This window comes from Poecilia formosa, unplaced genomic scaffold (assembly GCF_000485575.1).
Source record: "Poecilia formosa unplaced genomic scaffold, Poecilia_formosa-5.1.2 Scaffold312, whole genome shotgun sequence".
In the NCBI taxonomy this organism is placed as follows: domain Eukaryota; kingdom Metazoa; phylum Chordata; class Actinopteri; order Cyprinodontiformes; family Poeciliidae; genus Poecilia; species Poecilia formosa.
The window spans coordinates 343,943-370,824 of record NW_006800251.1 but is presented as its reverse complement, the minus strand read 5'-3'; the positions used below and the strand labels follow the sequence as shown (position 1 = coordinate 370,824).

The window sequence follows — 26,882 nt, the reverse complement described above, 5'->3', positions numbered from 1 at the left end:
CATACGCATGACGTGAAAACAGGCAATAAAACAGGAAGTGCAGCATCAACCTCTCCCAGACACCAGTCCTGCATGTTTGGTCTGAACAAAGAAGTTAACAATGGTGAGCATGAACACAGAAACTGACATTCATCAACATCCAAACCGTAATAAATGAAACTAAAACAAACTTTTGACTCACTGTTTGCTTTAAACACAAAGTATGACTACATCATGTCAACAGTAAGTCAAATCATACACAAACAACCCAATTACAGATGAGGGCTGTTTCAGAAATCCTGCTTTTGTGAGCCTATATATAGCCTAAACTATAACGAAAACACATAACAATCATACATAGAGTTACCTGCTAGTTGCTTAAATGAACAACTTTAAGCTTATAAATGTAAGCTTATAAAGTAAATATTATCACTTGTGAATCTGACAGCAGCTTCATTTGTGTTTTATTATTGTTACATATCTTATCAATAGTTATACAGAATAAACATGACAAGAGGTCTAGTTTATAAAGGAACATTTTTGCAGCTGGTAAAGGTAAACGACAATGTACAATTAGTTTTAACTTCCTGTTTGAGTTGGGATGCTTTTATCTTGAAGGGACAACTTCCTGTTTAACTGTTAGCACTAAGGCAGCTTAATGCCAATCAAAAGACAGAAAATAAGTTTGATCGAAGTTTATAAAATGCATCCTGTTATTAGTACCCCCCGTCGATAGAGGTACAAGGTATGTTTATGATATAAATAAGTACATGTCTTAAATACTGTGTGTTTTAAACTGTGCATTTGTTTAATCATATGCCCAAACTAAACTTAATTAACGTCGTAAATGTTATTTTAAGTTAAGTTAACATTCTTCATCCTTCATTCCTACAATTTAAATGCTGCACATTGGTTTCTGATCGACATAAGCGCTTACTGAACAAATAAGGCACGATGATAACTAAAAAAGTTAGACTATTAGCCTGATGTGTAGCTACGCAACAAATCACTATGGCAACGTATGTGCTCCTGCTTTGATTTCCGAAAAATCCCAGTTTAATTATCTATCCTGGTTTTGTGAAACAGCCCTCTGGTGTTTTCCAGTTATAAAATAAATATATCACAAACAAATGTAGAATCTTAAACTAATTCAGCAGTATGTCAAAAGAATTTATAAGAAAGACAAATAAATATTCAAGAATTAGAGTTTTATGTTTGCATGCCAGCAGAATGAGAGGTAAACTATAAATGATCAAATGTTTTTACTATAAACAGAAATTTCCCATTTTATTAGGATTTTTGATTGAATTGGGTTGAATAGAGATTAATTTGAATCTGTGAAAACACCCAAAATCATTCAGATATCTGGCAGATTTAAATAAATATCAACCATGAAGTTTGCTTCTAAAAGGAAATGAGACAAATGATGATGAGCTATGTAAAAGAAGTATCAATTTTTAAATGAATGTCTGATTTATTTTTTTAAAAAATGAAATGTTCCTACACTGTATTTCTTTTTCTCATATACTAAAAAGTCCCACTCATAATAAGTTCCATTTACATTTGTCTCGTCTGGCTGAAGATTATGATTTGCATTTTATTAATCTAAAGAAAATCTTTAATAATATATAAATATTAATTATATATTATATTGTATTTATATTATTTATAAATAATATAAATACAAATACATTAATAAAGTGCAGTATTAATTCATATCTGTATCTCAGGTGCACTAATACAGAGAAAACGTCAAAAAATACTTTTTGTGTGTTTTCACAAACAGACTAAAGGTTTTGTGAATTTCTACTTTGAGTAGAGATATAAAAGGCTTGAAATAGAGTTGGTTTCATAATCTTTAAGAAGTATGTTTTCAGTTTTTCTCTTTCTTGCTTTAGAAGCCATTCATGGAAGATTTCTTATATTTACTGGTTTTCTTAAATAGAAGACTTTTCAAGCTAATTTGAAAAATTCACTGTTTCAGAATTAGGATTAATTGAAATGTATAGCTTGAATTTAAATTACTTTTTCTGTAAAGTGCCTCGAGATGTTTATGAATTTTCCCTATTTAAAAAAAATATTTAAATAGTGATATTGCACTTAAGACGGGTTTTTAACTATAAAGAACATAGAAATTAATGCGGTGGTGAAAAATATTTATTACTTATTTTTACTTCCTATCCAGTCCTTTCAACACCTCCCTGTCGCTCGCTCGTGACGTGTGCTCGCGTGCAGTGCGAGAAAGTCCCGGAAGTTGGTGCTTTTTCATTTGCAGCGAGGGGCGCGAGGTGAGGTGCGCTCTGTTCTGTTTACCTGTGCGTATCAGGGGAGGTCAGAGCGAGAGAAAAACAAGCAAACATGGGAACCGGGATATAGCTTCACAACAGCTCGCTTCAAACCAGGTAATTCAATTAAAGTACGTTAATCGCATTTTAAATGTTGTGTGCCGGTTTCTTTTGGTTAGTTTATTTAACTATGGTGTTCATTGCTACTTTAAATATTCCTTGAGTCGTTTTATTGAGCCACCACGGTCACAAAGCGTTTTTGTCCACTTCGTAATTTGTGAATTTATTAACTTATGTTAATTACAAGTTTACATGAACAGGAAAGTGTTGTTTGAACGTTCTTTTAAAATCTGGCAGCTCTTACTGGGTAACATGCTGAGACTGCAGCCTGCTTTGCTACAACAGACACCTTTTACTCATCAGCTTCTTATCGTTGTCAATCCAAACATTTCAAAGCTTGAATTTAAAATATCTCAGAAGAAACACAGCTTGATGACTTCAGAAACTGACATCTCTTTGTTCTTTTTCCTCATCTCTCTTGCATCTTTCCTGGTAAAATCTCTTCCTCTTTGTGTTTTCGGTAAGGAGGGGGATTGATTGTTTGAGCAACACTTACCCAATAAGGTGGGCCAAGCCCCCTGCAGTTCAACTCATTTGCTTTGGGGGAAATGATGTCAGTTCACATTGAATTTCTTGTAGTTTCTGTCTCATCTTGTTTATTTCTGCCTTAAGAAACATATTCCTTTAACACAAGTAAAATGATAGTGATTATTTGCATGAGTATGTCAACCAGTCATGGCAGTCACCCACAGCTTTATATTTAATACAGCAGCGTTTCAACATGCAGAGTGTTTGTGGTTTTCTGCAACTGCATGTCTCAAACCTTGTTCAAACAACAAACGGCAGGTCGAGTATAAATACACCACCCTTCTTGGGAATATTGTGTTATTTTTAGATTTTGACGGCCTGTCTTGTCTTCACAGACCACTTCATGCTTAATTAAGGAAGCTGTCTCCCTTTGTAGCTTGTTGCAACACTGATGTAAAAGAGAAATGCTTTCTGGTTAAATATGGCTCCTTTGGTTGGTGTTCTCGGTATCGTCCACATAGTTGCTGTTCAAGTATTGTGCTTTGTTGTTTGTACAGTCACCCTGACACGTTTGAAATGCTTTAAAGCTGTTTCATTTTCTTTTTTTAACATGCAGTCTCTTTTGATTGTTAAGAAGGCGTCCAGAGAGGCTTACAAAAGAACAAAAGAACATACCAACAGTCTATTTTTATTCCAGATTAATCACTTTTAATTCTAATAAACAGGAAGAAAGTGCCTTTTTTAAGCTATGCCAGAAGTGAAACATGGTTTGTCATAATCTTCACCTCAAGGAAATGTCTCCAGACAATAATTAATAAGAATACAGTGAATAATTTGGCCTTCAGTGTTACTTTCCCTGAACATTCTTTCATATTCTCTGTTGTTGTGCTATTGTAACGGGCTGTGTTTCGTCTGCAGGCCTGCGGCAGAAGAGTAACTGTCAGTTAATATATTTTAATGAGGAAGTGGTAATTTTGCGTTTGTTACAGGAAACGTCAACCAACTGAATTTTACATTTTAAGTGTTCATGTGCTGTGTGTGATTCTTGCTACCATATGGAAAATGCAAAGCATTGCAAATGTGGGCAAGACGGTCTTAAACGGCTCGTTTCTTGCTATGAATGTTGCTGCTAAGTTTTAAGAATAGCATGACGCAGGTGCTTGTTCTAGTTCCTTAAGCGGCCCACCTTTAGCTTTGACCCTCTGCAATCTCTCTAATTCTTATCTTTGACAAGTTTTGTCAGGATTCACTGAAGTGAAGTAAAATTCTCTTGAGAGAGTTTTATCAGCTGTTTTATGCTACAAGGTGGTGAGAAAAGCTGCACAGGAACTTTGTGGTTAGCAGTGTTTCCCTACTTCAGGGACCTGGGTTCAAAACTGTGCTGTGGCATTTCTGTTTGTGTTTTCTCTGGGTACTCTGACTTCCTCCCACAACCCACAGAAAGGTATTTTGGGTTAACTGGTCAATTTAAACTTGTTTTCCATGGAAAGACGATTTTATTGACACCCTGTTAACAATCTAAAAATTCTGGATGCACTGATTGGAGATTTCTGACCAATCACAGATGGCCAAATCCAGATCTGCCCATCTGGATTTGACAGATTTGGATTTCGAAGTGTTTAAATATAGTGACAAAGTTAAAGGGGACTGTGTCTGTTTTTTTGTTGTTGTTTTTTTTCGATTAGATCATCTTCTTATGTAAATATTGCCAATCTCCCAAAATGAAGGAAATCAGTACTGATTTATTGCCCATAAAAAAATGTTATAAGGGAAAAAAAGGGATAAAAGTCACATTAAACGGCTCTGGTTTTAATCAGTTTATCTGCATCATAATTATCGATGCCCTTTATTATCTATTTAAAGTTTATCGTTATGAATAATTGATCATTTTGAAAGTTGATCAGTGTTTATAGAGACATCTAATCACTAATCTCTGACTTCCTGTTTCCTCAGGACATTAGAGAAACATTGACGTGTCCAGTTAGACCCCCTCATTCTACTGGACAGGTATGTGGGGTACACCAAGGCTCTTTTCTGGGTCCTTTTATTTATTATACCCTCATAGTTTAATAAAATCTTCATCACCTTTTATGCAGTTAATTGTCATCTGCATTGCTGTGTTTTTTTCCTTAATTTTTATCTGTTGAGAAATATTTCAAAATTGACAAGGTTGGTGTAAAAAAATGCACTTAAGATTGTTTCTCATGCGATTATTGTAATGCACTTATCAGATGTATTAACAACAACAAAACAAATCCATAATCTGTTGGTTCAAATCTCTGCAGCAAGATTCTCAGCTTTAACAGCTCTCCCGTATTAATATCTTTGCACTATCTCTTCATTAATTTTAAAACTCTTAACATTATTTTTCAGGACCATAAATAGTTATGCTCTTCCAACTAAAGTCTTCAAATATCAGTATCTGATATTAAAATTGACGTTATAGCCGATAACCAATATTTAACAATAATCTTCATATTTTATTTCTTTCCTTACCCTTTTGTGAAAAAAAAAAAATGAATACACCACTGACACTGCTTCTCTGCTTCAGTTAAACACACCTCATGAACAACCGTTCCCCTCTTTAACATTCATTATTCACATCATCACAGTTTCACTCACAGGACGAATACCGATAATGTTTAGCTAACGCTAAGATCGACTGATATTGATGTTAATGCTGGTACATCCCGCATCCATAGTTCCTTTCTTTGTCTTCTTAATAATATTTCTGCTTTCCTGCTGTCTTTGTGGACCTCTTCTTGGTTTCTATCTGTGCTAGAAATATAAATAAACTTACTAAATATGATGTGACATAGAGCCCCACTTCTCTTAGCCACTGGCCACTCTGTTGGACTGTGGCCCATATTTATCTTGCCACCATCCACTGGAGGGAGGAGAAAGGAGCCAAAAAACTATGCAAAGCTTGCTGTTACAAAAATGCAGTAGAGTGACATCTTGCTGTTGCCAAGTCTCCATGATAACTTTTAGGCTGCTGCCAACAAAGCTTCTGTCCTACGTTCACGAGTTGCTACGTTTTGCTAAGCCTTTAAGATGAGACTGACGTTGAGTTTTTCAGCAAAAGACACTGTAGCTGGTTTTAGGCTTAAAAAGGAATGTATATTTGGAAAAGCTCCTTATTCCCATTGTTTAAGCACGTCATGTTAAAAAGTCAGACAATAGCAACACAGTCAGCAACAACTCCTTTTTCACTATTTATAAAATGCATATCCATATTATTCCTTATGATGGCCTGATGAACATTGAAGCAGATATAAATAATAGATTTTACTGGAGAATCTGGTCCTGTATCGACATCAGAGTTTGTGTCTTGTCACAGTTGGCAGTTAAAATCCTCCTCCTCGTTGCTCCTGAGTGAAAACTTATGACTCGATTTACTTCACTTAAAAAATGTTGCATGGTCAAATGGTCAGCTGACTACTCTGAGTCTTGTTCACATCTTTTCCCTTATCACTAACAGATCTGGAGGAGGCCTGATTGTAATGTTTTGAACTCATCAGTGCCATGCAGGCTAAACACTGTCTGATTCTAGTCATTGCGTAATTTACTGGTGCACCTATGATTGTCGAGATTCCTAAAAGATTCATAAACTAACTGATTTGTTTTGCAGAGATTAGAATCAGCACATCTCTGCTGAGAAACAATGCACAACCCTTAACTCTATATTATGATACAGTGTTTATATTGTGTTCATTTGTGTAGAAACTGGGAATAAGTTGTATTCGGCTACTTTTTTTCTGGAAAACAGCACAGATTGGGAAGAGAAAGCAGTGTTGCAGCTGTTTATGGAATGTTATCTCAACTGAAAGCTTTTAACTTGATGCAGAAGAAAAGCCTGTATCATTTTGCTGTCTCGTAACTCAGACTACATCTTTAGGAGGATTAAAATTGTATTAATTTGATCAATGCTGCTTATTCATAGTGCCTACAGTGTTCTGGAACTGTCAATCTTGTCGGGTGACCTCTGCAGGAAATGATCTTTAATCTGTTTCATTAACTGTCTACATCATCAGTTGTTCATCTGCCTCTGATCACATGGGTTGATTTTTGCCTTGGATAATATATTGGATTAAATCAGCTGACTAGATCCAGCCTACATCTTATTTCAGGGATTAAAACAATTGTAATCAGGATACTGTCCCACCATGCTTTTTACTGGTTAAATTGTAAAAGGCATTTTTTCAATGAACATTAATTGTTTTGTTTTTTTTTGTTTTGTTTTGTTTTTTTCTCAAGTTTTGGGATCACAATGCTTATCACTGACAAACGTATGCTTTGGTGTTTTCTAAAAAAGTGTAAAGTAAATACAAAATGAGAACACAGAACTAAAAAAGCAGGAAGTTGTGTGAAAAGGTTTTTGTTTTTCTTACCTTCTGATTTTAGACAAACCAATTTTAGTGTCAGACAAAGCTTATCTGAGTAAATACAACATGTGGTTTCAAATATGACTTTCCTATTTCAAAGAAAAAAGTTATTCAAACCAATTCAGCACTGTTTCTCCCCTCTAAATTTTAAAATTGTTAAAACTATTTCACAAGCCGCAAAAAGGCCTATTCAATGCTAAACCTGTGAATTTAAGAAACCACTCAAATGTAACCCAACTGATGACTTAAGTAGGCCAAAAGTTCTGAAAATGTACACCATCGTGACTCGATAGAAAGAAATCGAAGAACAGATGAAAAACAAATTGTCATTGCCGTTTAGCAGTCTGGAAAGGATGACAAAGCCGTTGACTGTGGGACTCCAGTGAGCAGCCGTTTTGTGAAACCTCCCAGGTATGACTGACCTACTAAAACCTCTCCAAAAGTGCATCAGTGACTGATTCAGGAGGTCTTAAAAGAATCTAAAAAATAATTTAAAGCTAATTTAGACAGTTAAGTTAGTTGTTGGGTGAATTCTAGTGACAGGAAATCTCTGGTCGTAATCGATTCGCTTCTTTCTTGTCCAGATATCCACCAGGTTTTCTTTTGAAATCTTGTAGTTTCACTGCTGCTGCCACCATTGTTGGTTTTTTGCATTGACATGATCGCTTGTACCTCTACTGACATTACTGTGCTGCAGCAACAAGTTGTTTCGTTTGTCGTAATGGAGTCACACCAGTTTGACATGTTTATGTCCTATTAAAGGCGCACAGTGTTTGCAGGGCTAAAATCCCTGCTGCCTCAATTAAGGTCAGAGTTTGTGATTCAGCAAGAAGAAAGAGAGCAAAAATAACCTCCATGTGTGAGTTCCAAGGCTAAAACCGTTTCTAAACAAAAGAAACACAAACATTTAGTATTTTCCAAAAAAAGCATCTTGATGAGGCCAAAGAGTTTCAGGAAAATATTCTGTTCATTGACAGAACAAGGAGAAACTTTACGGAATTAGTGCATCATGTTTACATGGGACATAAAATCAACCATTTGAATGAAATACCATCATGCCTAGAGTCAGACATTGTGGTGTTAGTGTGATGGTCTGGAGCTGCTTTGCTGCAGAAGAACAAGGTGATTAATGAAAACACTCTGCTCTCTAGTGGAAAAATCCTGAAGGACAATGTCCAACCATCGTTTTGTGACCTTAAACTCAAGCACACTTGGATTGGGTTTGGACAGTAACTCAAAGCAAGCTGGCATGTCCACCCCTAATTGACCAAAGGAAAAATAAATGTAGGTGTTGGAATCGACATAAATGTGATTAAGACGCAACATCATAATCATCCACAGTTATTTCAAGCACTTAGAGACAGTAGCACAATGGGTTACTAGGTTTACAGGGAAGTTACTTTTTACATAGGGCTAGGTTGCTTTGACATTATAATTAGTTTGTTCAAAAACAAATAAAGCAAAAAACAGGAGAAATTTGTAAGGAGGTAATTATGTTTTACAAGACTTTAGGTGTGTAAAGTAGAGATCCAGCAGTCAACACTACTGATCATCTGATATACAGGTCTTTGATTTGTACATCAGATTTTTTTTTAATCTAGATTGGATTATGCAAATTAATATAAATTAATATAAATTAGCATCCTTTGTTAAAAACCCCACGTAGCTCATCAGGTAGGGGATCAATTCTTCTGAAACTTTGAGGCCTGCTGTCTCACTAATTTTGCTTTCTTCATGTATTTTTATTTTTTGTTTGTGTTTGTTATAATTATAAAGCCTATAATCCACACATGATAGTTATTCCTGGTTTTGTTGTGGTCAGTCACATTTATTAAGATCTTCTATCATTTCACTCTACAAACACAAAAACCAACAGCATGTATTATGAAGCACTTTTTCTGAGCTGAGTAACAGCTTTGTCTCATAAAAGGAAATAATCTTCAAACCAAACTACTTCTATCAAAGAACCTGCAAAAAAATTGTTTGTGTGTTAAAGTCTTATAAATTCAATCAATAATCAGTGAAAATCATAATTGGCAGATCAGACCTCCAAAGAAGAATGGAAATCTGTATCAACCAGAAATAGCCTCAGACGTGCATGTCTAAAAATAATTTTAAACATGAACATTTGCACACCCCTGTTAATAAAAATAAAACTAAAGGCAAGTTTAGGCCTGTTAAGACACATAGGAAAATGTTTATGTAACTAACTCGTACCCACTGATTCTGACACGTCCTCAAGCTGTGTGTCAGAATGACACATAAGACGTAGGCAGGTTATTCATTTGCAAAGTGGTCATAAATAAAAGACACATGACCAGCAGAAGGGAAGTTTTTATGTGACTCAGACGACCAGGTTGCTTCAAGCCATGAGCGTTTAGGTTGGACTGTAATTAAGGGACCATGTGGCGGGAACTTCCCATTACACAGCAGGTAGAAAATCCTAATGACTGGATCACCTTTATGGGTGCAAACAACAAAGAGTTGGACTTTGCTACCCCTCTGATTACTTACAGTAAACGTTTTCTCACAGTAGATTTTTTTTTTTCTTGGAGCATGTGATAATTCCATGATATTACTTCCTTCCACAGTTCATCTTAAACTCCAGCGACTGAACGGATCTGGATCTCCCAATCCCAGCCATGGCAAACAAGGAACCTGTGAATCCCTCTCATGCCACGTTTGACCTCTTTGTCCAAGCCAAGACTTGTCAAGAAGTAAAGAAGCACTTCACAGAGCTCTGCAGACAACTGCAACTTGATCCTAAGGATTACAGCAACTTCTACACCAAGCTGAAGGAAAGGCTGAACTACTGGAAGGCCAAAGCTGTGTGGACCAAGTTGGACAAAAGAGCCTCTCAAGAAGTTTACGAGCAAGGAAAAGCCTGCGCCCAGAACAAGGTGCAGTACTATTACACTTCTTGGTCTTTCCATTACAAGTTTAGGAGCTGGTTTTAGCAGCAGCGTTAGTATCTGCAATGGTTGGTGTTTTCCTTCTCATGTTCTGAGGAAGCCGTAAATCAGGTTTAGCTTGATACTGATACTGCCATGTGTATTTATCTGTTGCTGAACAGGCACAATATCTTTCATATTAAAAATGTTATAAAAGGTTTTCCATGCTTTCCTTCAGAGCAGTCATTGACACAATGGTGTTGTACCTCAATTTTGTACAATAACTTTAAGGTTTGAACATAATTAAACTCCACATTTATTGAACTGATTTGCTGTATTGAGGATAAAGCCGCAGAGAGTAAGTATAGATAAATCAGTGCAATAATCAGTAAAAAATTAGCTTGAATGATGAATTATTTTCTTTCAATAAACTATTTCTATCCCAAATGTAAAGAAACCGACAGACTATGTTTTGAATTAAGATTTACTGACCACCAATAGAGCAATTACACTTCAGCTAAGGATTATAAGAGAAAAACAAGATTTATGTTAATTAAGAAAAATATTTTTAATTACAACAGATCATGCATACTAATGATTTACAGAAGTAACAAGAGATATTCAAGGAAAGATGAAAACAAATTATTTTAATGTTATTTATCAAATTAGTTGTTACAGGATGATGGGGAGGTTATGAACGAGAAATTGAGCATCTAAAATATTTAATATGTAATTTTTCTTAAGAGTTACTGATCACTTATCACTGCAAAGACAGACGCTTTGCAGATTTATTTCAACTTGAAATGCCAAACATTAAAAAAAACAAAAAACATCATTAATCTTTATGGAGAATACAAAAACAGAATAAAAACAAGGTTTTAAACCGACTCTTATCTGTTAACCTGGAACTAGGTTAGATATGACTGATTTTATTTTTGAAGAATGTTGACCTAGAAACACAGCTGACATGCAGAAAAAAGAAAACAAAAAATAGATTCATGCTCCTTTTTCTTTTTCTTATTAAAATCCAATCTTGAGAAGGTGATTTGACTTGCCTCTGACCCACTTTGGTAAAGATTTATTTGGTTCTGTTTTCTGTCTGAGTCTAAGAACTCCAACAATGAAACATTAATCAACAGTCTGATGTGTAACGACTGCAAAATGTGATGTTTCAGTTGTTGCATTTTTGTGTTTTTCTGATGTAAAGCACTTCGAAATGCCCTGCTGCTGAAAGGTGCTATACAAATAAAATTTGATGTGATTTGATTTGAACAACACACTGATAGTCCGAGCTCAGTGGGAGGAGTCATCACAAGGTACTGCTTGACCAATCAGAAGAAGACATAGAATAACACCAGAAATAATAAACTGTCTTTTTTAGACTCAAGAGACCAGAAATTTAATAATATACTACTGTTTAATAACTGAAAGTTTTGTAACACTGCATTTCAAATGTATAATTATTATAATAAATAAGCAAACCTGACTTTTCAAAGTTTAACACATTAATGTTTAAAGTTAGGATTTACTTAAAATGTTGGCACAGTCACATTACATTACATCTAGATGACTTTTAGATATCTTCAGACATTCAGACCAGCTTCTGTAAGATCATAAAACGTTTGTATTTTGAAGTGCCAGGGTAAAAGGTTAACTGCACTAAACCTACAAGTTCAGTGAGGACATTTTTAAAATGAAGTGAAAGGTCAAATAAACCTGCATGTTCACTAAAAAATATATTGTTGTTGTCACTTTGTGTTTCTGAATGTTTTTCTTTGTTTTCTGTTCTTTCTCTCAGTGTCTGGTGTTGGGCGCGGGACCATGTGGGCTGAGGACGGCCATCGAACTGTCCCTGCTGGGAGCTCAGGTGGTGCTGCTGGAGAAGAGGGAGGAGTTCACCAGGAACAACGTTCTCCACCTGTGGCCCTTCACCATCTGCGACCTCCGAGAGCTCGGAGCCAAAAAGTTCTATGGCAAATTCTGCGCTGGTTCTCTGGATCACATCAGTAAGAGACAGAATTATGAATACGATTGCTTGTTTGAACTGAAAATTTATTTGGTGAAATAAGAAGTCACACTGCAAAATCACAAAGTCTTACTAAGTATTTTTGTCTAGTTTCTAGTGCAACTATCTTACTACACTATGAATGATTTTCAGGAAGATATAGGAGCTTGTTTCAAGTAAATAATTCCTTAATATTGCTATAAACAAACTCGCACAACTATCAGATTGTTTCACTTGTAACAAGGTAAAAATGTCTTGCTATAAGTGAAATAATCTGCCTGTGGAATTAGCATTTTGGTTTAGCAATATTAAGCTTCTATATCTTGGTTAAAGGGTACTTGTGAGTTAGTTTTGTCATATTTAAAGTGTACTAAGATATTTGCACTGGAAACTACTCCAAAAATGCTTGGTAAAATTTTGTGTTTTTGCAGTGCACTAATGCAAACTTCTTGTTAAACTTGGACTTTTTTGTTTTATTTTCAGGCATCCGTCAGCTGCAGCTGATCCTGCTGAAGGTGTGTCTCATCCTCGGGGTGGAGGTCCACACCGGAGTGGAGTACAAGGGCCTTATTGAGCCCTCTGTAGAAAAAGGTACCTCATTCAGCAGCTTTATGTATGCAAACAGTGATGTGTTTACTTAAGACTTTGAGCATTAGATCAAAGAATCAGATGTGGTTGAAGTAAATACAGCTCATACCTGATGTTTCTCTGTAGGTTGGATGGCCAAACTACAGCCTCCGTCTCATCCTGCTGCAGCCTTCCAGTTTGATGTTTTTATCTCTGCAGGGGGAGGCAGGTTCGTCCCTGAGGGTACGGAAAATAAAAAAAGGCATCACTTTAGTTCACCCTGTTCTAGTTTAAATAGGACACTTTCTTTTTTAATGACTATTACCTTAAAACACAAAAGTGCATTAGCATCCGTAAGTAAATTCACATCGATCCTGTTTTCTTTCTTTCTTTTTTTTTCCGTCTGTCAGGTTTTAAGCACAAGGAGCTGAGAGGAAAACTGGCCATTGGCATCACAGCCAATTTTATCAACGGGAACACGGCTGCTGAGGCCCAAGTACCAGAGATCAGCGGGGTGGCCCGGATATACAACCAGAAGTTCTTCCAAGACCTGCTCAATGAGACGGGTACCATTCCTATTAAAATGTGTGCTCAGGGTTGTTTAGACAACTAGTTCTGAAGAGCTGTGACTGTTACACATGGTGTTTACATCCTGTGCAACAGTCACACAGTTTTATGCTGCCTCGCAAGTAACGCCTACAGCACAAAACACGATAAATAAAGGTCAAACTAGATAAAAAAAAATATGTTTGTGTTTCTAAGCACCGTCATTGGTGGCCATGGTAACAAGCCTGCATATTTATGGCAGACTCTAACTTGAGGGGAGGAGCTGTAGCATAGCAGAGAGCAACGGAGAGGGTGTGAGCAGCGCATACACGAGCATGAACAGTGCTAAAGCCATCCTCTCGGCTCCGTTTGGTTGTTTGTTTGTTTTTTCATAGATAGTGACAGCTTTGACATGTATGTTAAAAAAAAACAAAAAAAAACAAAAAAAACATAAAACTTACCTACTACGGCTTTAATAGTGTATTTTTTGTAGTCTACTTGTTCAACTAGCAATATCTGCTGAATTGTTTTCCTGTTGCAATTTAAAAAGTTTTATATTCTATCAACTATACAAAATCTGACCAAAACAAAAGCCTGCGTTTTATAACTTTAATATACCTACCACATGGTAGGTATAATAAAGAATTATTTGCAATCAATGCTCTGTGTAAATACAGATTAGGAGATTTGCTAATCCTCCTTTTTTCAGGCTCTTCTATTGAACTCTAATCTTTCAGTGCGTCCTGCTATTTGCTCTCCTGTCTAGAATTAGTTTAACAAGCACAAAAGTGTAAATAAACTAGCAACTGCAATTGGAAAACTATAAATCTTTCTGATTTGTTATGTCTTCACTGGCATTTTGTTCCTCTAAACCCACTTTTCTCCCTCCCCGCTCTTCTATTCCAGATATTGATTTAGAGAATATTGTGTACTACAAAGACGACACCCACTACTTTGTCATGACAGCCAAGAGGAAGAGCTTGCTGAAGAGGGGGGTCATTAAACAGGTGAGAACAACACATCCATTACCAAGAAAAAAGTGTGGCTTCTTGGCTGCAGCTCTGGCCTAGAAAGAAAACATTGGAATCAGATAAACACAACAGCTGTGCTTGGGTTTCTGAGCGAAGAGAAGCTGCTAATCAGATCTCCCTTCCTGCAGAATGCTCAAGGCTAATAAACAAAGTAGAAAGAATGTCATTCTTCATGTCATGAATCATTAGATGCAATCTTTCCATTTCTGTCATCAGGATTACAGTGATGCAGATCAGCTCCTGGCACCTGCAAACGTAGATCACGAGGCGTTGTGTCTTTATGCTCACGATGCGGCGTACTTCTCCACTGGAGGCAAGCTGCCGGACCTGCAGTTTGCTCTGAATCCGGCCGGTCAACCTGACGTGGCCATGTTCGACTTCACCTGCATGCACCGCGCCGAGCATGCCTCGCTGGTCCGAGAGAGGAGGGGCAAGAAGCTCCTAATAGCTCTTGTTGGAGACTGTCTGGTGGAGGTAATGGACTGCACTTAAGAGTCGTTCGTCTTGGTTCGTTGGGAACCAGTCTGATAACTTAAATGTGGGGTGGCTCCTTTGTTAATTGGTGTGCCTATGAGTCTGTTTATTTTTAGAGACTCAAATGACAATAGCAACGGCATTAAGCTTTAATTTTGCAGAGTCACGCTGAAAATAATGCAGAGGTTTGAGAATCTAATTTATAGCTAATTGTTATGCAATAACACAGCTGTTTAATTAAAATGTGTGATTAGATGAGCTTAAAAAAATTCTCCATTCATAATGCCGTGCTTAAAAACATTTTGAGTTATATGGATTTTTGATTAATGTTCTTATAGTGGCAATGATAATATGCTCTTTCTTTGTGCAAATTAGATTTTGTTCACTACTAACTACCAAAACCGTCTCCATAATAAGAAAAAGTATAATTTAGTTTCAGTTCTAGAGGTAAAGCCAGCAGTAAATGAATGGATTCCAACATTATATCTATTTATGCATCTTCACCTTCTTTAGATTTTGACAAAACAGCATCAAAAACATGTTTGCTGATTCTATTACCTACCAAAGAAGCAAGAGTCTTTAATTTTGATCGAATTAATGAATAGAGAAACATAAACTGCAGCTTTTTCTGTGAAAAATACAGAATATTTACTATAATAGAAGGTCCTACTTGTGTATTCTAGTCTCTCATTTAGTTTTCACTGTCTTCACTCTGCAGCCGTTTTGGCCTTTGGGAACAGGGATCGCCCGAGGGTTCTTGGCTTCGTTTGACACGGCGTGGACGGTGAGGAGCTGGGGGATGGGGATCCATCACATGACCGTCATTGCTGAGAGGTAGGTGAATCTGAATGTATTGTAATTTTGGTGTTTTTGCTTTGACTTTAATATTCTGCTTTAATTTCTTTAAAAATAATCCAGAGAAAGCATGTACCAGCTTCTCTCCCAGACCACACCTGAAAACACCAGCAAGAAGTACTCTCTGTACAGCATCGACCCGAAAACACGCTACCAGAGACTCAACCTGTCCGCCATTCACACTCGCCAGGTTAGCATGCTTATCTGTTGTTTGCTCAACTGAGACTGAGGTCAGAGTCTCTCCAGCAATCAGGACATAATTTAGAAAGATTACTGTTGAAAGAAAATCTTAGAGGCAGCAATACATTTGCATTAAGCAGCTCAAAATTAACAAAATGCATTAAAATATTATGTGTTTAGCAGCAGTTTGTGAATTTTTACATTACTTAGAACTTGATTTTTGACATTTTCCACCACTTTATTCAGGTGCAGCACCTATATGATGAGAAAAGCCATTCGTTAACCATAAAGCTGAAGGAAAATCGGGCTCACATGCGTCAAGGTGAGTTTCTACAAATTTGATCACATTGACAGCAGTTAGTAGTTCCTCTTTAAATAAGTCAAACCTTATTTTTTGTAGATAACAAATGTCATGTTTACTGATCTACAGGGACTGATTGCTGGTTGTTTATATGTTTTGCTTCCTCAGATTCAATGAGTGGTTTTAACGAGTTGCTGAGATGGTGCCAGAACAATACCAGAGGGTACGACAATGTGAACATTAAGGATTTCAGCCAGTCCTGGAAGTCCGGCCTCGCGCTGTGCGCTCTCATCCACCACTTCAGACCTCATCTGATGTGAGTAGCTATCTTTGTGGGACTGATTGGGTTGTAATGATCCAAGCATTGCCATTCCTCCACCAATTTCTCTGATAATTAGTCCAAGATGTCAGTAGCTCTGTATCTAAAATGCAAAGAAGTCTGAATTAAGTCAGATGGCTTAGCATTTTATTTTGCAGCAAAATTGACTAAATCGCTGAAAAAGGATCTAAAATCCTACTGATTAAACACTATACAAATTGAAAGAGTTTGTAATTTCTGCTAAATTTCCTCCGTATAAAATGTTTATTTACCAAAAATTATTTCATTGTTTTGACTGTCCAAACATCTGGTTATGTAAATGTTTGAATGATGTTTCTCTCTTTCGCCCAAAGTGACTTTTCCTCGCTGGATGAGGCGAACAGAGTTCACAACAACCAGCTGGTGTTCAGTGTGATCCATAAGGAGCTGGGAATCCCTCCGGTCATGTCTCCCAGTAGTCAGATCGACAAGCTGTCCATGGTTCTCTACCTCACCCAAATCAAAGATGCTGTCACTTTGCCACCAAAAGGTAAATAATTTCACTCGGGTATTTTTCTATTCTGGAAATGTAAATCTGAAAATCATCTCAATTTGAACTGAGACCATGGAGGTGCATTTTTATAAAGTAGAAAGTCATTAACCCTGCATTCATCCAGTGGCAAATTTGTAATGAAATTTTAAAATGTGATAAAGAAAGTGTGAATTAGGTGTGTTTCCATGCAGTTACTGCGTGCGTTTTAGTGATACAAATTACACTTCTTTTTGTGACTCGTGTCTTAAAGAAGCATATTACAAATTGATATGTTTTTCAGTTTATGGGGCTAAAAGAGAGTATTAAATGGTACTTAATGTCACCTTTATCATTATCACAATCGTACAACAAAATATTATTATGATGATATGTAATCAGTAATCTTTATGAAGGCCATAATGTTCCTCTTCATGTAAAGGCCGTAAAACTAGTTTTCCTTCGCTGTGAGACGATGAGTCAGGTTGAATTATTGAAATAAATTAACTTATTCAGATTTACTGAGGTGCAGCTGTGCTTCTGAAGACGGTTGCTTAGACACCACGCTGCATTTGCATCACCTTAAAAGGAGTCAGGTGTTTTCCCTACAAAATGCATTCAGTGGCTCTGTCTCTTTAAGATCAGGGTACCCATAATTCACTGGGCTTAAGTGGCTTGTGCCGTGCTCAGAGCCAGCCTGTACTGGTTGTGTTGCTCTCCTGCACTGAGCCAGCCCAGCAGCAGGCAGAGCGAGCGGTGGGTTTTTTGGGCTCTGGCGGGGGGTGCAGCCTTTCTTCCAGGGCAGATATTCCCTCCACTGTCAGCAGCAGAGGTATTTTCACAGCAGGACGGTAATGCGGCGTAGACTCAATCGACTACTGGCAGTGGATGAGCTGAAGTGGGCGTGATAGGCGCTCTCGTCTGCTTTGCTGCTCTGCTCGGGATCGGCTGAGCGATGCGCAGGCAGGAGGGAGCAGTCAGTCTCCAGTAACCTCATCTGAATGAGAGGAGAGGGGGAGCGTTGGTGATACCGGGAATGAAGAGTTTTGGTTTGGGTTGACAAGTTGAAATCTGCTGCTGCTGCTGCTGCTGCGACGCCACAGAAATTAGAAGCAATAATCAAATAGGATGCAGCTTACCTTTTTAAAGCTTTAAAAGAGAAAATACGGCATCAGAATTTATCAAGTAAAATTATAAATGGGGAAATGGTGAGTATTCAGGTGGAATCTGCATTAATTTGTCTCTTCTTTTCTTTCTTTCTGACATTTCTTTCCCTTTCTGTTGACGACAGAACCTGCAGGCCCCCTGCCACCGACCACGTCTCTGAGTCTCTCTAGGACAAAGTCAGCTGTCTTTTTCCTGAGCAAGCTGAAGCACCTCTCACTGCAAAAACAAAAGGTAAGACCACTGAGTTAGGGATTACACAGCCTGCAGAAATATCTGATCAGGATGTTTTCAGACACTCTTACTTGCTGGTCTGAGGAAACAGATGTGTGTTCTCCTTTGGTTTATATTTTGTGACTTTTAAGGTTCATAATATTGCTTTTTGAGGTCTTTGGATACAATTCTCTGTTTTCTCTGCAGGAAAGACTGGCGACTCTGAAACGAGGTGCACAAGCTGAGAAAATCATGGAAGATGAGAAACCTGTGAGTTTTATTTGGTTCTTCACTTTAACTGTCAGTGTCTTCCCTTACTTTTATTTACTGATTCTTCCATTTGCCCTTCCTCAGACGTCCGTGCTACCTGCGTCTCCTGAAGTGCATCCAGCTCCTCCCGCTGCGGCCGCCGCCTCTCCACCACCAGAACCAGAACCAGCCGAGACTCTGCTGACGACCGACAACGAGCAGTGCTACTTCTGTGGGAAAATGGTGTACGCGGTGGAGCGCATCAGTGCTGAGGGGAGGTTCTTCCATCGGAGCTGCTTCACCTGCCACAGCTGTGGCATCACCCTCAGATTGGGAGGATACGCCTTCGACAAGAACAGCGGTGAGTTAAGCATTATTTGCGTCTGACATGACTTCAATCCAAAATACTTTAGATTTATTTAATCTGCCAAATAAATCAGTCGTATCTCCTTTGCAAACCTCATTAAGGCGTGTCCGTACGAAGTGTTTGTGCAGATAGGAAAGCAACCTGTGTTCATACTTGCAGCTTCAAGTCCCCACCCTCCACTCAAAGTGCAGATTTGCTGATGCACTTTGGTAGATTATTTTTTTTAAACTATGATTACGATTAAAGGCAGTGAATACATCCATATCCTGCAGAGTCGTTGAATGCAGGATTGAGTGGTGATTAAACATTTTCTACTTGCACTTAAAAGCCAGAGATAAAAGATGCAAAGAGCTGTCAGCCCTAGTTTGTCAGAGCAGATGGAGCAGGAAGGTGGATGGGTAATTGTTTCTTTCTGTCAGCACTTGTATGTGTTTAAATATAAAATTTTCTCAGTACTTCCAGTCTTTAAAGTCTCTTTAAATCTACACCAGGATCACTCCAAGGAGAGCTTGCTTTTTAATGATTTGTAGCAAACATCTAGTAGACATAGTTAATTTAGCATTAATACCAATTTTTTAATTAATTTTGCAGTGAATTATTTTACATTTTTAATGTAAAGAGGTATGAAAAGAAATATTTTATTTCTATCTATTGTAGAGCTGCTATTTCAGTCTATTCTAATAGAGTGAAATATTTTAAAGATAATTTTTTAAAGATCAGGAGCAGAAAAATTATTTAATGGTGGGAAGTATTTGAAGATGCCTTCATCTTAAAAATGTGGCTCTTAAATTATTTTATTTTTGTTGGGTTCAAACTTGTTTTTTTATTGTTATGTTAAACAATTAAAAAGAATTTTAAAACATTAATAGACTGCTATTTCAGTCTATTTTAATGAACTGAAATAGCAGTTTCAGTTTATTAACTGCTCAGTTTATTAACTGCTCAGATTCAGTTTATTTTAATAAACTGAAATAGCAGTTGTGAGGTTTTTCCACACATCTTTTTACAGTTATGCTATCGCCATGCAAAATGCCTCTGCAAGACAAAAACGCACTGGATTTTTCAGAGATTTCTGAACCTCAATAACGGCATAAAATGATCCAGTTGAAAAGACTTTTGCTTTTTTTCAACAGAGCACGTTATTGTTGTGACCTTGTCAAACTATATTAAAGATTGTAGCTGAAAATTTGTAAATGAATATTATGATCTCATTGAGCTGCTGAATGACTTTTATTTCTCCTCTTTTCTCATTTAGATTAAAAATTAAGCATCAAAAAACTCTTAAACTGATAGCAACTAAGATGGCAAAGGGGGGCTTGGATTATTGTAGTTATATAGTGTTGAGATGGAACAAAACAAATGAAGATTGTTTAACCCTGAATGGAGTTATCTGACACATTATACGTGGGTCAGCATCAATCTGAGCCCCATTTGGTTGAGAAATGCTTGATTTTTAAATCCTGCATGTGTTCAGGGTTTCCACCTGCTTGATTTGTGATTTATAAAAGCTCAGAGAGGATGTCATCTTTGTGGGTTTGTACCGAATGTTTTAAGAGGCTTTTGACTGCCTGACAGGTAGATTTCTATTTAAAATGCTGTCTAAAACATTCACAGCCCCCTTCGGTCTCACAGCAACCAGTACAGCTGAGCGTTGTCTCAATATTTCTTTTATGAGGAAGAGCTTTGCATATTAAAAACGGCAGCGTGCCATCAATCATGATGGGGAGCCCACTGTGACCCGGGCAATTCTGGAATGCTGCTTTTAAAACCCAGAGGTGGGCAGAGTACTGAAGATTGTACTCATGTAGGCGTAGCACTACTTTGACATATTTTTGTAAAAAGTCTAGTCAAGTACTGAGTAACTGATCAAATTATAAATTATTTAAAAATTACCTAATCAGGTGGACCTAAAGTTAAATGGAAATTTTTGTATTTTAAGTTCATATTCATTCATATAAGTACCAAACAATAACATCAGGCAAAATATTTTTTTTTTCAAAATCAATTTTTTTCAATATAAAGTTTATGAAACTTTGACAAAAACTGCTGGTGCGTGGTGAATTTTTTTAAGACAAGTTTATTCTTCACTAAGTGGGTAGAGAAAACAGAAATTTGAATCGAGTAAGAGTAGCGATACTTCATCATAAAATTACTGAAGTAAGGAGTAAAAAGTACAGCGTAGCAAAAATACTCCTAAAAGTACATTCTTTGACAAAAGTCACTCTGGTAAATGTGACTGGTTACTACCAGACTATGGTAAAGCCTTTACATGGATAACAATTTTTGTTTACGATGCTGATATTTTTACAAAAGGAAAACATGTGAACATTTTTACCTCTTCTCTTCCCACAGGGAGATTTTACTGCGAGATGCACTCTGAAGATTTGTTGCTTGATAATGGTGTCGAAGCATCCTGTGAGGTGGGTCACTGACCGAACAGACGGGAGGGATTCTCTGGGTTTTTGTGGTGCAGTGGTCTGTATATTTCACTCATAACTTTGTTATTTAGGACATTGATGAAGATGAAGAGAACGGACTTTCCAGTGAGAGCTACACGCCGTCTCCATCAGATGAAGAGTACTTCCTCAAACCAGATGGTGTCTCCTCTACTGTCACACATTCAGATGACCAAGAAGAACCGGATCAGACTATCCATCAGTCCAAAGGAGACTCCCAAGAACCACAGAAGACGAGCACTTTTCCAGATCCTGCATCTAAACCTGAGATATTGGAGCCCCCTCAAGATGAGCCGATGGCTTTTCCCGTTCCAAAGCCACGCCTGTCCCGTCAGACGACCCCCACCTCCGAGCCCTCGCCTCCAGTGGCGAAACCTCGCAAAGTCATCCTGACTCCGCAGACACCTTTTCCTGAAGCGGCTCCAGAGGAGACCTCTAAAGCAGGACCAGATTTCTCTCTCAAACCACTGCGAAAGCTTCAGCTGTCCATCGAGGAGCGGAACGAGCTGGGGAATCTGCAGAGCTTCAGCGCAGACTCAGACTCCGAAACCCAAGGCGGGTCGTCCTCCTGCTCGTCTTCCTCCGCAAACGCAGGTGGGCCTCCTAAACAAGAGGGCCAGGAAGGACCAGAAGAAGAGGGCTACTGGAGCGGGAGCACAGCTAGTCTCATCCGTGAGAAGAAGAACCGTCTCTGCTTCAAGAGAAAAGAGATGCCAAGCGGGCAGAACCGAGTCCGGTCCAAGTTTTCCCCCTGGAACCTGTCCTCACCGAGGATCAGCAGAGACTGCCGACTCACCGTCCATCCAGGCAGAGTCGGTATGTGGATCCCTGATCTTCTGATATGGGAGGAAAACATACTTTACTCCACTTTCAGTGAGAATATTATTTTTTAAATACTTGGAAAAGCTCAAACATTCTGCTAAAGTCTTCCAGTACTTTGTTCTCTTTGACAGCTTATTTCTTCTTCATACTTCAACCTAGAAACTCAATTCAACTTTTGAACAAGTCAACATGATAAGCTACCTTCAGATGATGAAACGTTTTGACATCCCCTATAGTTTTTCTAAAATCACAAGTTAAGTTTTATGGCCATTTTCATTTTTACAATGTAATAAAATTTATGGGATTCTTCAACTGCCACAGCGCAAAAATTAGCGCTTTCTCAAGTTTGTTTTTTCCCAAACAAAATGGTGCTGTCCGTACATATTTCACTCTATGGAAATAATCTTTACTTCTAAAAGTAGCTACGCGTGTCTGTGTTGTGAAAATATAAACGTCTTTGCAATAAGTCTTGCATTTTTCTTTCAAACACTTGTGGAGATCAGGCATGTCACACTTCTACTCTTCTGCTATTTTAGATCTGCTTATCTGCAGCTTTCTTCTTGTTTCTGTCTTCAACTTTGTTCAGCTTTGCTTCTCTTCAGCGTCTTCCAGTCCGTTCTTTCTGCAGACTAGCATTCTCACGGATGTTTAGCAAGAAACAACCTTTTTTCTAATTTATCTACATTTTTACTCTTAAAACAGAGACGACCTTCCATCACGTTCATAGCACGGACGGTGTTGAGGATGAGGATGATGACGACGACGATGATGATGACTATATGTTTGATGAACAGGAAGACTTGTTTGACATGAAGGTAAAGGTCCGAAGAGTTTGTATTTATAATAGGAAATACACTTAATGTTCTTCATGTGTTGAATGTTGTCTCTTTCCCTGCAGCAGGAGCCATCTGACCCGGTTCAGGCAAAAAAGTTTGAGTTGAAGAGGATGAAGACACTGCAGAGGCGAGCCAAGATGAGTGTAATGGATCGCTTCTGCAAAGCTCAGGTTTGCACGAAAGTCAAATATCATCAACATATCTGTTGACTTAATGTGCTTAGACCTGGAGTTGACATGCATCCTGGGTAATCTGAGCAACTTCTCTACATTTTGCAGAACTAGCAGGTTTTTGTGTCAATTTCATTTCATCATCTTGTTCTTTATTTAGTGGAACATAGTAGAACTGAACCTTTCATTTACAGGTTCATCTTAATAAATTTAAATATCTTCCAATTCCAAAAGTAAAACTCATGCAGATTTGTTACTTACAGAATAATATTTTTCAACGCTTATTTATGTTTTTTCAATTAGCTTTAATTATTTTCCATAAATTTGTCAAACTTTTGGGATTTTGCAGCAACTCGGATTAAAAGGAAGGGGGAAAAGGTTAAATGTTGGTTTTCTGCTGTTGCCCTGTTATAAATGTAAATGATTAGCCTTCATAATATCTCTGAATGCTTTTATTCAAGCAGCTCTACTGGTTAAGGACTAAAAGCCCTCTCTGTGTTTTACTACGTCACCGCTGTTAATGTTTACATAAAGCCTGTTTGTTTTTTCACTGAACCTGAAAAAACATTAAGTCTGGGGTCTGCTAATGTAAAATAAAATATTACTTATTTTCCAGTCAATCCAGCGTCGACTGGAGGAGATTGAAGTCTCCTACAAGGACCTGGAGGAGAAAGGCGTGAAGCTGGAGAGAAGCCTGCGTAGACAACCCAGTAGGTCTTTTATTTGTTTTTTGAACTAATATTTATTGCAGTTTGTTGTTGTGCAGTTTTTATTTGTTGAATTTCTGCTTGTTTTATGGCTATTATACACCCATTACCTTTACCCATTTACTATCCACACTACCTTTAGACAGAATCAATATTATATTTTGCTAAATGTTGTTTTTTTTTTTTTTTTTACTTCTGCTCAAGTTTAATTTTCCCAATTAAATTCCATAAATGTCTGATTCACCTGATGCTGTTGTAAAGGGAAAAAAATATCATTGTTCCTTCATTCCTGGTGCTAAAATCCATCCTGAATTTGGTTGTTAAGTGTAATTTAATTTCCCTTTGGGTTTGGTAAAGTATTTTTAAATTTAAATTTGATTGTGAGTGTCTGTACATTCATTCCTAAGGTTGTTAACATACAACTAAACCCACATTAAAGTCAGTTGTGAACACAGTCAGTTTCTTACATTGAAATAACAAAAAAGCAGCTTTACTCCATTTGCATATTTAGAAGGAAAATGTTTCTTTATTATTTTGTAAGTCAGCTGAATGTCTTTTTGAGCGTTCCCATGTGACCCATGTCAGATTTCAAATGGTTCTGATATTTGATCAAACTCATCTTCCACTTTTTAATAAAAAAAAAAAGCCCAAATGATTCACAAACTATTTGTTTTCTCCCTCGTCCAGACAACAGCGATTCCTCTGAAACGATTGAAGAATGGATCCAGCTGGTCCATGAAAAGAACGCCTTGGTCTCGGAGGAGTCGGACCTCATGGTGGAGTAAGTCGCAGCGTATCAGGAAACGAGCACAGCCGTGGAGTTAGTAACAGCAGACCTTTGAGCAGCCGGTGGTCACTGTTTGCTCTCTCCATGGCAGCGCTGCGCCTTCATGTTGCCTGTTTAATGACCTGCAGCATCAGCAGGATGTGCTGCAGACGTGGCTGAGCTGTAGTTTGTTTTTCCCCTCAGGTCCCGACAGCTGGAACTGGAGGACAAGCGCAGCACGTTGGAGCTGGAGTACAGGAAGTTAATGGAGATAAAAGGTGGGTGGTTCCGTCTGCAGGAACTCTGACCTCGCTCTGAATGCCATTAAAGATACAAATACTCAACTTAAGAGCAACCAACACTGCAGTATTTTACTTTGCATGTCGCTGCAGTGCTTTGTCGATTTGCTGTTTTTCTCCGTTCTAAACATCTTGTATCTCTGCACAGTCAGTAAAAAATATCTAAATCTGTTGTTTTTTGCTTGATTAAGTTAATTAAACTTGTAATCATCCCATTTCTTTGTTCAATTCGCTACAAGTCTAACAAATAATGGAGTACTCTATACCATATACTTTTGTAAAGCTTTAAAGTAAGATGTCTAATTAAGTGCAGCTTGAGTTCAGTAGTCTGAGGCACTAAAAAAAGTGAGTTTATTGCAAATTTTTTGCAAAAAATGGCAAAAAGCATTGGGTTTACATAACTACTTACTCCCACCTGCAGGTGGCAGTATTTACTTCATTCACACTGCTGCCTCAGCCTTTAATGTGATGAGTAACAAAAATCAAGATATTTAAGTTCTTGGAACAGAAATGTTTTTCTTTTTTCCTAAGCTTTACCATTTTTTTTCTATATGTAGATTTTAAAAGGGATTTAATGAGTTAAAATCACAAAACTAATTTTGAAATCCTGAATGGATTGATTGTAAATTTAACATTGAAGTATGTTTTTCAGTAGAAATGCACCGATCCGATATTAATATCTGTATCGATCCTGATATTGAGAAAAAATCTGGATTGGGTATCATGGATAAAGTGGATCGGTGCATCCTTATATTTTTAGCACAGAAAAATATCACTTGTTTACAAGTAATTTGTGTTTATATGTCTTTTCTTTTCCTTTTCAACAGATAAGACACCAGAGCAGCAGGAAGAAGAAAACCGGATCTTTGATCAGATTCTTGAGGTGGTGGAGATGATGGACTCTCTAGTCACATTTTTGGATGAGAAGCGGCAGAAAGAAATGAGCGAAAAGGAAGAAGCTCTCTCCATCAAAGAGGCCAAAAGACACTCCAAGGCAGGAGCTCAAGTTCAGTGGGCTTAAGCGTTTTGGACACACACACACACACACACACACACAGGCCGGATGAACCTGCACAGACTGTAGGTGACGCTTTTTCTCTGTGTGAGATTCAGACTTGGAACCTGAAGGGTTAAACTTTGCAAAGCCAAAGATGAGACGACATCATTGTTGGAGGCAGCAGACTGCCAGCGATTCCCTCAGAGGAAGAAAAACTCGAGGTTGCGTGGATATCCTGGTGGTCACATGTCCCGGCAACAAACTTTATTTGAAAGCTGATGTTTACACGTCTGTTAAGCAATCACCCGGAGACCTACCTGCTTCAATGTCATAAACCTGAAGTCGAGAGAAATCAGAGATTAGAAACCTGCAGAAGGACCTTCAGATAAACACAGGAGGGATTCTGTTTCTGCAGACATGTTGGTTTATTGTTTATAAATAATTTTAACTGTACATTTAATTACCACTGGACAAAATTCTCATCCAGGATATCTAGAGTCTGTTTTATACGTTTGCATACATGATATAGACACGAGTGGGACCTGAATGAGGGATTCAAAGTTTGAGATTCTTTTTGTATTCAGTTTGTTTTCATCTGTTACTGTTGATGAATTTTGTAGCATTTTCAGCTTTTCGCCACGTTCAGTCTTCACAGCATGCTGGTTTGATAATCTCAGGGCTCGGCCGTTGAGTTGTGCAGGGTCACATGTGGTTTGTCTGGGTGTAAACTGGAGAGGAAAATCATCCAGAATGAGACCGGTGGGTTGGACTTTAATGCCTTCATTCATCATTTGCAAATGAAAGAAATTGAGACTGAAACGGATCAGTTAATAGAAGCCTTACGCCATAATTATCATCCTGCTGCCATTTTGTGCCATTTGAACCACTTCACAGTATATCAAATAAAAATATCACACTTTGA

At 37.7% G+C, this 26,882-nt stretch overlaps 1 protein-coding gene across 4 annotated transcripts; it reads left to right on the top strand.

The window, feature by feature from the left end:
• Window positions 1-625: 625 nt before the first annotated feature.
• Window positions 626-26,882, top strand: mical1 (microtubule associated monooxygenase, calponin and LIM domain containing 1). Of its 4 annotated transcripts, none has more exons than XM_016661139.1 (25): window positions 626-724; window positions 4,806-4,859; window positions 9,829-10,137; window positions 11,927-12,134; window positions 12,617-12,724; window positions 12,848-12,943; window positions 13,111-13,266; window positions 14,153-14,253; window positions 14,494-14,751; window positions 15,470-15,585; window positions 15,670-15,796; window positions 16,033-16,108; window positions 16,256-16,403; window positions 16,760-16,935; window positions 18,206-18,312; window positions 18,499-18,561; window positions 18,646-18,901; window positions 21,260-21,327; window positions 21,417-22,179; window positions 22,888-23,000; window positions 23,084-23,191; window positions 23,808-23,901; window positions 24,586-24,679; window positions 24,869-24,942; window positions 25,791-26,882. In XM_016661139.1, exons 3-25 carry the CDS (start codon window positions 9,880-9,882, stop codon window positions 25,982-25,984), a joined length of 3,762 nt encoding a protein of 1,253 aa, XP_016516625.1. In that variant the 5' UTR covers window positions 626-724; window positions 4,806-4,859; window positions 9,829-9,879; the 3' UTR covers window positions 25,985-26,882. The 4 variants fall into 4 exon arrangements, with proteins under 4 accessions (XP_016516625.1, XP_007573038.1, XP_007573036.1 ...); XM_007572976.2 differs by lacking the exon at window positions 626-724 and adding an exon at window positions 2,228-2,381 and having other exon boundaries at window positions 23,087-23,191; XM_007572974.2 differs by lacking the exon at window positions 626-724 and adding an exon at window positions 2,229-2,381.